This window comes from Anabrus simplex, chromosome 6 (assembly GCF_040414725.1).
Source record: "Anabrus simplex isolate iqAnaSimp1 chromosome 6, ASM4041472v1, whole genome shotgun sequence".
Taxonomy (NCBI): Eukaryota; Metazoa; Arthropoda; class Insecta; order Orthoptera; family Tettigoniidae; genus Anabrus; species Anabrus simplex.
Genome location: NC_090270.1, coordinates 185,849,938 through 185,863,230, shown reverse-complemented (window position 1 = coordinate 185,863,230; position 13,293 = coordinate 185,849,938). Strand labels below are relative to the sequence as shown.

Genomic DNA, 13,293 nt, shown 5'->3' with positions numbered 1-13,293 from the left:
TTCATAATATAAATTATAATATTCCTTAATCCCAAGGAATTATGGTTGTCTTAAGAGGGAGCGTGTTCGCTCTTTGTAGGTCCATAAGAGCAATACTGCTTTCTTAACATGGAATGATCTGTAGAAAATTGTTTTTCAGCTACTTAATTTCAAACTATCTTGTAAGCAGTAATAATTAGGCCCCTGTACTCTTATGGTACATACTGTATGCATATTATTTGCCTATATACCAAGCAAGTTGTCCATGCAGTTAGGATTGCGTGCCTGTGAGCTTGCGTTCAGGAGATCCTTGGTACTGTACCTTAATACCATGGCTGCTTCCTTCCCACTCCTAGCCCTTTGCCATCCCATCATCACCATAAGACATACCTGTGTTGGTGCGATGTAAAGCACAACTGTAATTTACCTATGTACTGTTTCTTTTTCAGTTATTGGATAAATTGGAGAGTAAGATGAAAGGTACCTGTGTTGAAGGCACTGTTCCAAAGTTATTTGAGGGAAAGATGGTGGTAAGTAATACTGAATTCAACGTTTATTATTAAAACTTTTATTTCATTTGTCAGACTGCAGACTGGTGTGATGCTGCTATTCAGGTTCGCCTGTTCTGTTTTGACCTTTTCATCACTGGGTAACTAATGAAGGCTATATCTACTCCAATGTGCTTGATGTTCATATCTTGCCCTGCCTATACTATTCTTATTCCACTGTACTCCCTTCTAAAATTAGGTGATCAAGGCTGCTATCAATCTATCTCTTTCAATTAAATTTTCCCAAATTGTTTCCCTCTTCTCAACAATATTATTTATTTTGTGATTTTGTAATTGGTGATCCTGCCTATTCGTCTTACACCTCCTGTGGGGGACACAGAAGAAGAATACATCCACGGTTCCCCTGCGTATCGTAAGAGGCAACTAAAAGGGGCCCCAGGGGCTCTCAACTTGGGAGCGTGGGTTGGCGACCACAGACCCTTTAGCTGAGTCCTGGCATTGCTTCTGCTTGTATCACGCTCCTCCCTTTCATCTATCCTGTCGGACCTACCTTGGTCAACTCTTGTTCTTTTCTGACCCTGATGGTATTAGAGCATTCGAGGCCTAGAGAGTCTTTCATTTTCATACCCTTTGTGGCCCTTGCCTTTCTTTGTCCATTACTTTATTTTTTGAAGTAACGGACCTGTTCTTTTTCTCCCTTTCTCTACCCCTGCGGGTGGGGGACGCAGGTTAAGAATACACACCTGGTATCCCCTGCCTGTGCTAAGAGGCAACTAGAAGGGGCGACCAAGGGATGATTGAATTTGAACCATGAAACTACTTGTGATTAGTACCATTGGTCTCCTTTACTTGCGAGTAGTACCACTATGTTACGTACAGAATAGGTTTGTAATTAGTAACAGCAGAGAGCGGTTTGCTGTGGTTTTCTAGTACTTGTGGTTTTACCACTATATGCGGAACATCACGGTCTTACGTTGTCTGTGATTTATACCATTATGTGGTAAACACCACGAGTCTGGGCGTTGCCTGTCATTAGTACCACTATATGAGTGACACTGTTGGTCTACGTTGCCTTTGATTTGTACCCACTATGTGAGAAACTACGGGAGAGTATGAGTGCCTGTGATTAGTACACCTATGTGAGGTACACCATGGGTTTGCGTTGCTCACGAACGGTGCCATTATGTGAGAAACATCATAGGTCTGTGTTACCTGTGTGACGTACAATACTTGTGAGTAGTACCATAATGTTTGGAGCATTGTGAGTCTACGCACGGGCTGAATAGCTTTTCGATGATGGAACAGCCTAAGGCCATTTATATACTCGTGAGGAGAGAGCAGGAGAGGAGGGGAGGTAACACACACTTTGAAAGTAGCAGAACTTGTTGGAACATTGAGGAACATTCTTGAGTTCTGCGGCGTATGATCTCATCCCTCATTGAAGCTATCTGGCAGCAGTAAGTTCAGATGTATGGTGGCACAGACTAATAATTACATAGAATTTACAAAGTTTGAAGGTGGTATGGGAGATATGAGGTAAGTTTATTACAAATACTACTGAGCAGTTACGGACAGTAATTTACGTAGCAACACATTAATGCCTGAAGCTTTTATTTCAGATTATAGAAACTATTATGAGGGCTTCAAACTGAACTTAATTGTCTTTGCAGAAGAGCACAGAAACAGAGCTCCGGAAAGAAAATTTTCAATGAGTGAAATGGTGGTGCGTGACTGGAGGGAATTATGACAAGCTAAAAACACAAAATTATTCTAGACTTGCGTCTAGGTCCTAGAACAGGGAAGTTTCCGAAAATTGACAAATAAATGCTTGTGTACGTCAATGAATTACGTATTTTATGATATAAACTTCATCACGATCTGTATTGGCAAATGGTGTAGGAAGTGAGAGAAAAAATGTATTTATTTATTTGTTTGTTTGTTTATTGTTTATTTATTTATTTATTTATTTATTTATTTATTTATTTATTTATTTATTTATTTATTTATTTATTTATTTATTTATTTATTTATGTATTTATTTATTTATTTATTTATTTATTTATTTATTTATTTATTTACAAAGCACAAGATACAGCTATACTGAGCAAATTTCACTTGCACACTCAACAGACTATTTAACAAACGTAAACTTTCATAATAAAACATAACAAAATATAACAAGATCAGGTACACAGCCTACTAATAACACCTGTCCAAATTGAAAACCATGAGAATGTCCATGTTCATAGCCAAGTCGTCGTGGGTCAAGATGGCGGTATAATCCCTTCACATCAACTTATTTTTAAGAGACTATTTACACACCTCTCGAATACACTTTTATTTGATGCTATATCAAGCTCTTGTCTCATATTAATATTGTTAAAGAGTGTTGGGAGGCAGATTAGGAAAGATCGTTGATGTATTGAGTGCTGAGTGTGGGGAATGTGGAGAAGGTCTTTGGTTCTGGTCGAGCGGGAAGGAACATGGAGAGAGATGAGTGAGACAAGATGTTCCGAGCGGTAATGCCCATTTAAGATACCGTGAAGAAAACTCAGGTCAGCTACCTGTCGCCTGATGTGCGGTGGTGACATATTAATTGCCATTAATACCTGCAGCATAGACAGCTTGGGGTTTCTGTTCCTTGTTGCAGCAAAGGACACTGCTCTGTCTAACTGCTTAGTATTGGAGGGGGGAGGCTGTTATCCAAATAGGAGAGCAATAGTTTAAGAGAGGTTGAACGATCTTGAGGAAGAAGTGACGAAGAGCAATGGGATCAGAAATTTCTATGAAGCGATAGAGAATGCCTAGTAATTTGAAAGCCTTGGTTGTATATATTTCTATGTGGGTCTTAAATAGTAATTTTGTATCGAATATTACACCTAGGTCACGCTGTTGCGTAACAAGGGTGATGGGCTTGTCGAGTAGGTAATATGGTGTCGGTAGAGGAGATTTATGTAGTGTTATGGTCTTGTGGTTGCATTTTCGTGGATTGGGGATAAGTTTCCAAGTACGGCACCAGTTTGAGAGGGCATTAAGTGAGGACTGTAGCAGAGCTGCATTTGCTGGATTCCTGATCTCCCTAAATATCTTGCAGTCGTCAGCAAAGAGTAGGGTATTCGCTGTTTTGTTGAGTTCGGACGCCAGATCATCCATAAACAAAGAAAACAGCAAGGGGCCAAGAGTACTGCCTAGTGGAACACTGGAGGTGACTGGTAACCATGAGGATGAAGTGCCTGATATTACCACTATCTGCCAATGGTTATGTAGGAAGCCAGCATGAAGGGTCAGAAGGCTGCCATATATATTAAATCGTTCGGAGAGCTTATGGAGCAACAGAGTATGGTCTACAGAATCGAAAGCTTTCGAAATGTTTACGTAACAGATATCCAGCTGTAATTTAGCTGCAATGGCGTGTGATGCAAAGCTATGCAGAGTGGCCAGGTTTGTTAGACAAGAGCCACCTGGTAGAAAACCATGCTGCTTGGTTGAGATATACGGCAAAGTGAATGCGAGGAGACGCTGGTGTATAATTTTTTCAAACTACTCTTGAGTATTGACAAGGCTGCCTTTTAATTATCAAATTTGTGTTTATTGAATTAGAGATTGTAGTCTATATGGGTCAGTTGGTGCATGCATTGCAGTGGGCTTGGCAGACTGATATGTAATAGCAACGGCTGGCTCGGTGAGGAAAGCAACGGGAAACTACCTCACTCCTCATTTCCCTAGTACGCCTCTTTAGTGACGCCTAAGCTATTTGACAGTTGTTGGCTGAGCTGCAGAGGATCAAACCAGCCTTCGGGCTGAATACCCTACATACAACAACAGTCTATATGGACCATTATACAAATCAAACCACAATGATTGAGTTAATAAACTTGAAACATTCACATTAATAAGAAATTAAAATGAAGGTCCACCTATTCAGTACCATTTAATGTGATGATTGTAAGTCATTTGGCATATGTTGTGATTTGATGTCATATTGAACGGTATTGAATAGGTGGACCTTCATTTTAATTTATTATTAATGTGAATGAAATATGTAACAATCGCTGCAGTGTATCATATGAAATGTTACAAATTAAGGCACAGGAGGTAGTGTGCAAACACAACATTCCCTTAATTTGGTTTAAGGCCGTTGTAGGTTGTTCATAAGGATCATGCGACAACACAATCTGTCAGTGCTAAGGAGAACAACTCTATGTCTAAGGTTGTCTGCTGATTACACAGAAAAAATTGTGAATTTTCACCAATTTGTCTTACGTTTGCACCGAACCTTCATACTTACTTTCTCAAATCATTAATGGTGATGAGGTTCCAGTCTTATTCGATATGCCTCGCAACAGCACTATCGTGCAGATACAATACATTCATACATGATTTTGGAAAGCAATCTACAGTGAAACGTTGTTAGTGTGTTCCTCATTAACACGTTTTCCCGCCTAGCACGCTATAAATTTCAAGCCCCAATTCTCATTGTATTAAATGTTTATAAAACCACCTCACTTATCGCGTCACGAATTTTCGCTATTATGCTTAGTACAATCACATTTTTCCTAGCCCTGAAAATATTATTTGTCATCCCTTGTGAAAGAAACGTGATTTCTAACTTGGGGTAGTGCCGTCCCCACTGTTGCAGTGATTGTGGGGGAAGGCCTTGAATTCCTGAACTTCACAGGATTAGTTGCACCTTCGGGGAGCAAGCCGTTAGCCTCAGGAATTTAATTTTTGCTTGCCCGTTAGCAGTGAGCTTGCTGTTTGTAGTTTTATTTTACATTCATTTCAGAAGTTAGAAATGTATTTTGTGTTGAATGGTGCAGTGAAGTGTAGCAAATATAATATGGCACATAATAGCCTATATCTGAATTAGGAACATAATTGTGTGAGGTTGATTAGCGTGGTGCATAGTTTTATTTGGATACAGCTAGGGATACAGGAAAAGTCATGAAATTCCTTACTAATGAAAACAAAATAAAAATCTGTCAGAAAGTGGACAGGCATGCAGATCTGGTATGAATATTGAAACTTGCACCTTCAAGTATCGACTCGAGTATCACTCGAGTTGGTGAATTTTTCTTGGATTCAAAATGTGCATCTTTTTTGTGTGATATTGAACTTTCGTCATGAAAAGGTTTGTTTTCTAGGTCTTCTATTTGCTTGTGAATTTTTTACCTTGCACCTTTTGAAAAATTTAAAAGACTTTTGAATACCAGTGCTACTTTCTTATACGATATTGAACTTAAGTTGTGTGAAGAAAGTTTGTTTTCTACGTTCTTTATTTCCAGTGAATTTTTACCTTGCACCTTTTGAACGACAGGCTGAAGGTGACCCTGATGAAGGGTTGAAACCGGTCCCAATTTTGATTGACTTATAATGTAACCTTGCAATAATAAGTTTTCTTGTATTGAATAGGTGGAACCACAATATTATTAAAATAATTATAAACTCAGTTCAGTACTGCACCGACAGTTATTTCATAATTAGGCTGGGTGTCCTCAGTCTTGCTCCAAAGTTGAGCGCCAAATAAATGCACCGACATTTCTAATTGGATACAGCTAGGGATACAGGAAAAGTCGTGAAATTCCTTACTAATGAAAACAAAATTAAAATCTGTCAGAAAGTGGACAGGCATGCAGATGTGATATGTTTTTGACATGCTCTATTGGTGAAAAATATCTAATTCCCTCTATGGGAATTTAGAATTTTCCATTCGGAATTGCTAGGCGGGCAATAATTCCATTGTGGAGATATATCTCCCGTATGCAGTTATCAGACTGTGCCTCATATAAGGCTTCTAATAAGCTCACCTGCATACACCCAGCGTCAGTGGGTAGGGTCTGACACATCCCACTCTGACGAGTCTAGTGTCAGACCTAAGACGAAACGCTGGTTAATAGAGCAAACGCCTGAAAAGCCTTACATCTGATATGTTTCTAATTGCGCCACGTTGGAGGACTTAATAAATACCCCGGTTGCTTGTCTCCTCAAACTGCCACATGAATAGCAGCCCAATAAATGTAACTAACGCTTTGCCCCGCGCCATTTTCCTGTTTCCTCACTTCACAGTCGACAGCCATTTAGATGTGCCATCATTAACTATCATGCAACCACGCAATTATATTATATGATGTATATCTGCAGCTTTACCTCTCTTCTTTGACCCGACAGAATAAACCTTCTTCCGCCGACATATATTTTGCTTAGGACGAAAAATCTCCTTCCCACATTTCACTATTAGTGTCAAATAAGTTTCTGATTCGCTGCACATCTCTCAGGGATGAATATTATGTTCAAAAAAAAATAATTTTTTGAACGTGTGATCGACTGAGGAACTGCATCTCCTCTTTTCTAGTTTACCAGTATATCCATTTCTTCTTAAATGTAATTAAGTTTTAAAAAAACTCTCAAGTTTATCCTATCACTATCTTGCAATAATTTGACTTAAACTATTCTTCTATAATAATGAAATAAAATAGCAATAATAATTATTTAAATCCTTAACTTCTAGTTTTATTCATGATCATAATATATCTTAGGATGAATTATTAAATTTTTAAAATGTTCAATTACAAACTGCATTCTCAAAAAAAAAAAAAAAAGTAATATAGTTCTTGATTGAAACCCCGATCATCATCTCATGTTGTACTTATTGAATTGAGATATTAAAATGAGGAAAAATCAGTTAAAATATTTATCAATCATGTTGACTATCAACGTTGTTAAAATATCAAGAATGCTTATTTATGACTTCTACAAGTCATTAATTTTATCTTATTTTCTCAAACTTCACGCAAAACGTAAGCAAAATAAATTCCATTTATCGTAGCCTCCAATGGGTATTCTATAATATACAAAGAGAAAAAAAAATCGATTATTTTTATCTGTCTTGGGACAAAGTATATCCATAATATTTCCTGAAAAACATGTAGGACTAGCCTAACTTAGCATAATCACATTCATAATCAACTCTTGCATCTAGTAGCGTCAAATTCTCATTTAAATACAATCACCTGATCGCGAAGTTTCCAAGGAAAATGTAAATGATAATGATTTATTTGTTAATGGCAGTAATTCAAATTATGAAGATGCTTTCTCCCACAAATCATACCTCCGACATTAACCCACAAGATCCTAACACAGCATGCGAAATTCTTCTAGAAAATACCAAGTTTAAGCTGCAGTTTCAATTAATATGAAATAATCTTTTGATGATCGTACACCGATAATATCTTATGAATTCAATAAACTTATATCACCATATGTATATCACATTAACCCAAACATCATACGTTGCTACGTAAATCACGCCGCAATTACGATAACTACAACCTATAGTTAGCGTTATGTTGTGTAAATATCATCAATTATCCAAAAATACATATCTTTCATCATATTCATATAATAAACATCATGCCTCCACATAAATTGTATTAACAGATATATCCATCATAATATTCACGTATAATCTCATTATTCAGTCATATATTCTCTCAATTACACATATAAATACCAATCATTCCTCTCTTAGCAGCATAATGTTTCAATATTCCACTATCGTATCATAATGATGCTTTATGGGTTTGATTATTATTCAAATATCAGCAATAATTCTTTACCTGTGAAAGAAATACATGTATTAATACATCAGGCTCATATCTACGTACATTTGGTGACGATTTGACGTTGAATCAAGTTCTGCTGTCCTAGGAACGATCTATTTCCATTTCGCATTGGACTTTGATTGAATCACGTTATGAATAACACATTACTTTAGCAATAAGTCGAAGAATCATTTTCAAAACTCTCCACAAATGAATATAAGCATCTCTACAAATTAATATTAATTTACGTAATCGAAGACTACCTAAATTCATGGCTTTAAAGAATTATATAAATTCCTTTGTGAAGACACTGCACATTGAAATCAGTTCTCGAAGATTTAACGGTAAACCTTACTATAATCACATTACAAAACATCAACATACTACATCTCAAGTAAAATATGGATAATTTAAATGTATAAAACTACATGGAACTTAGCTTATTTCTGCCCGCGTTACTGGACTGGGTTGGTTAACATCTTGATTTTCTTTGGGTTCATTGGCTCTAGGTCATGGCTGCGTCATCTCCAGGCAGTGGTTACCAGCCTCGGGTTTGCAGAATCAGGTGGGTGGCATCCGCCAGACGTCAATCCCATTTTCTCAGCTTAGCCGCTCATCATAATGCCGTTACATACAAGCGATAAAAACATATTTAAGATTGTCATTAGTTCCATTGCTCAATTATACAATGAATTATCTAGTATTTAATTTCTATTTTCTAGCAGATTATTCTTTCGAAAATAATATCTTCAGTTATGTTATTTATATAGTTCTTTAGATAATCTCCAGTTTAATGCAAATCTATTTCAAATTGGCGAAAACTAGTTTCTTTTCTAAATAATCCTTGATAATTTCCAACTTGATCTACGGTTTCCATCAGTTTTATCTCTTCTCCTTTTAATTTTCACGCTCGATAATCTTGATATTTATTCGTGAATTGGCGTATTATCTTTATGTTATTAATTATTCCTACAATCAATCATTAAATCTCCTCTTGTAACCAGATTCTTCCTTTACATGTTGGACCTCGCGTGTCACTTCGTCCAGATACTCATCGTATAATGTCATTGTTCATTTAGCCGGTTTAACAATTTAAAAGATTCTGCATTTTTCTTATTCATGGCCGCATGGATACTATAGGCCTGCATGTCTTAATTCTTCATCATGGCTTATTTGATTCGTTATGTCTGTATTTCTCTCGACACATTCACGACCTATTTAGTTCTGTATGTCTGTATTCGCTATAATACACTTTTCTACTATGTAATCCTTATTATTTTGATGTAGATGTTTATTCCTATAGGGAATCTGAAATATTTGTCCCGAATGAGTAAATTTATAGTACCAATATAAATAGTCCGTTATTGGACATTATAAATCTTCCAGCCAACTCATTCCTGGTTGCAAGCACCTCGCCCCCTTGTGCTAGGTTGGGCTCGTCAGTTGGTACCTAGCACACCTACCAAGACGCATGGCTAGTGCGGTGGCCTCCAGGGTATGCACTAGCCATGCGTCTTGGTAGGTGTGCTAGGTACCAACTGACGAGCTCAACCTAGCACAAGGGGGCGAGGTGCTTGCAACCAGGAATGAGTTGGCTGGAAGATTTATAATGTCCAATAACAGACCATTTACCTTGTTATTTTATCGCAATGCATGGCAAAAGTTGGTATTGTAACATCTCGTTTTGACGTAATCAGGGGAATGAAACGGTACAATACGGAACAAATGAAATTCTCATAATTCAAGGGGTTATAATTAAAATAAGCCATCGATTCAACATATAGCTGTATTTCTGATCACCCTCTACTTTCGTGCAATTTGCGAAAAGAAACCTCATCTGCACCCAGGCATTTGTTTCCTACTGTACAACACGAGAGTCGATTACAGGACTAAGGACTAAAGTTGATGGTGTGAAACAATGTAGAAAAGCCGAATTGGCTCTGTGTAGATTCAAAGCTGTAAAGTTTAGTTAAATTAAAGCATTTGTGTGAAACCTTATAACATTCCATTTTAAATACGACCTGCTGAGCAAACATTCTCCATTTAAATATCATGGTTAAAGGATGAATAAAGTTGTTTTAGGATCATTTTTCACTGTATTTACCATTCTATTAATAAATCTTTTCTAGTATCTGTTGTTACGATCAATCTGGAGGATTATATTCCTTTATCATAATTATTTTGGGTCATTTATATATTCATAGATCTGTTGCCTTGTTATGTTGACCTGGATCATTAGAATTGTTTCTAATAATGTATCTGTTTGAGTAGGCTTTCTGAAAATTTGAAAATCAAAATGACCCCTATTTCTGGTAATTACTACATGCAGATAACTTAGTCCTATTATTCTCTAACTTCATTGTAAAATGCATCTGTTTGTCCACTGTATGTAAATACTGTATTCTGTTAATCCATCAGGTTTTACCTCTTGTACATTAATAATAACAAACTATTCATTATCAGCCTTCAATGTAGAAGTGAGTGCAATATTTTTGCCTGCAATCCCCAAGAAAATAGAAAGTGTAAGAAAGTGCAAGAAAACTGTTGATGTGAGCCTGTGGAAACAACAGAAATTAAGCAGCTCAATTAAATCTAGGTTTTTGAAACACGAGTGACTTTAATTATTCAGGATCAGTTATGAGGAGAATGTACGAGGAGCCTAGGTGTAATTCTAAGCAGTGCGACAAATCGAAATCGAGAAATACCTGAAGAGTGTAGATTGCAAATTTTTGAAACGTCCTGGAAGACTGTGTCCCAGGAATAAAAGAAAGGTTCTATACTTGACATAGTGGACATCATTGGTCAAACGAGATGGACCAGTGGTGATCATTCAATACGGGCTTTTACTAGAACATACTATATGAAAGGAAAGAAGAGGATTTGTCTCAAGATGTTCCATAATACTCTTAGAATAAGTGAATGAACTGTTATGTAATTGAAGGATAAAACCTGATACTGCAAAAGTATAAATCTAGGCTGCCAGGGAAAACGAGTAGAAGTCAAAAAATGTTCAGAGTAAGATAAGTCCACGGTGTGAGTCCTGGAAGGGATTTCAGTCTTTAGTCTGAGGAGTATATGTAAAAACTAAGCTACATGAACAGTATTCCTTTTGTCCGTAAATAAACATGTTATCTATCTAGGGTAGAAGAGTACAAGTCTTTAAAAATCAACAAAATATCGTAATTTGTCGTGTGCGATTTGTAAGGGCGTAATTACGATGGGTAATTCCTATCTACTTGGCATCTCTGCACTATGTGATCAAAAGGATCCAGACAACGCCAAAAACATATGTTTTTCATCTTAGGTGCATTGTGCTGCCACCTACTGCCAGGTACTTCATAACGGTGACCTCAGTAGTCATTCGACGGCGTGAAAGAACAGAATGGGGCGCTCCACAGAACCCATGGACTTCAAACGTGGTCAGGTGATTGGGTGTCACTTGTGGCAGAAGTCTGTACACGAGATTTCCACATTCCTAAACATCCCTAAGCCCACTGCTTCTGATGTGATAGTGAAGTGGAAATGTGAAGGGATAAGTACAGCACGAAAGCATACAGGCCGACCTTGTCTGTTGACTGACAAGAGACCTCCGACAGTTGAAGAGGGTCGTCAAGTGTAATAGCAGGCATCTATCCATACCATCACACAGGAATGCCAAACTGCATCAGGATCCACTCCAAGTACTATGACAGTTCGGCGGGAGGTCAGAAAATTTGGATTTCATGGTCGAGCGGCTGCCTATGACCCACACATCACGCAGGTCAATGCCAAACGACGCCTCGCTTGGTGTAAGGAGCGTAAACATTGGACGATTGAACGGTGGAAAAACGTTGTGTGGAGTGATGAATCACGGTACACAATGTGGCGATCCAATGGCAGGGTGTGGGAACATCATCTGATAGCATGTGTAGTACCTACAGTACATACAAAGGACTGAAAATTTAAAAGGGCATTTCCTTGTTTCTTTGTACATGACTGATACAAATATAAGATTCTTTTAAATATAAGATTCATTTAAAATTCTCAGTAGTGTAAGTCAAAACTCGTATTTTATATATACTGGGTGTAACTAAATATGTGGGAAAGCTCAAGAGATTTGATAGAGGACCCGACAACAAGCAGAAAATGTCCTGTAAACGTGTGGTTTATTTGTTTTCATTTCCGTGATAGAGTCATTGTTTGTGGTGTACGTAAAGGTGGGATTCCTCTGAGGCAACATTTGGGCGACATGGAGCATGCGACAGTGAAGCATGCTGCAGTCGACTTTCAATTGTGGTTCGCGTATAAACTACTTACCTTTCTTCTTGACATCGATGCTCCAAACGTCAGGTGAAATAAATAAATAAATAAATAAATAAATAAATAAATAAATAAATAAATAAATGAATGAATGAAAAAGGTAACTGCTTATGAACTTTTGTAAATAAAATTGTGATTTATTCAATGCCACCAGTGTAATTAATACTTAAGAGTTCTGTACAGGAGGTGCTCAAAATGGCTACCATGAGCTGCAATGCAGGCGCCTATGAGCTGCATCATTGACTGTCTGACTCTTTCCCATATTCCAGGAGTCTTTTTTTATCTGTTGACAATCTTGCTCTGTTCGCTCACGCAGCATTTCCAAGTTATGAATAGGTATGGCATACAAAGTGGCCTTCAACTGGATCGAGATCGGGAGAATGAACAGGCTACGGTGATGGTCCCTGACGCCCTATCCATTTGATTTTAAATTGCTGATGTAAAATTGCTCTATCAAGGGTAAAATGAGGTGGTGCTCTATCATGCATGAACCACATGCACTGAATTAAATCCAAACCTTGTAAATCATTTGTTAAAAAGGTGCAGTATGACGCCCCTGCGAATGTTCCTGGTAAAATGAAAGGATCAAATAATGTTAAAAATTAAATAATTGAAGTTCAACCAATTCAATACATAAAAGAAAGAAATGTAGTAATTACATTCTTATTTAAATGGGACCGGTTTCGACCCTAGTCCAGGTCATCGTCAGCCGTAAAAACAAGTAGGCGAAATCACACAATGTTTATGAATATTGGAGAAATGGGTCAGTTTCACACTCTGTCAGGCACAAAGTCACAACACTATCAAACAATATATGAAGATTATAAATAAACTTGAAGTCGCAGACGAATAGATTTGTAGAAGCAAACTGCCAGCTCCCGGTGATCAGCGCGGCACATTCAAGG

At 37.4% G+C, this 13,293-nt stretch overlaps 1 protein-coding gene across 2 annotated transcripts in view; it reads left to right on the top strand.

The window, feature by feature from the left end:
• The window catches only part of Usp7 (Ubiquitin-specific protease 7), a 458,856-nt gene that overhangs the window by 126,535 nt on the left and 319,028 nt on the right, over window positions 1-13,293 (top strand). For both annotated transcript variants that reach the window (XM_067150095.2, XM_067150096.2), the window contains exon 8: window positions 429-509. In XM_067150095.2, the coding sequence (XP_067006196.1) occupies window positions 429-509 (81 nt within the window). The remainder of the gene's footprint in view (window positions 1-428; window positions 510-13,293) is intronic.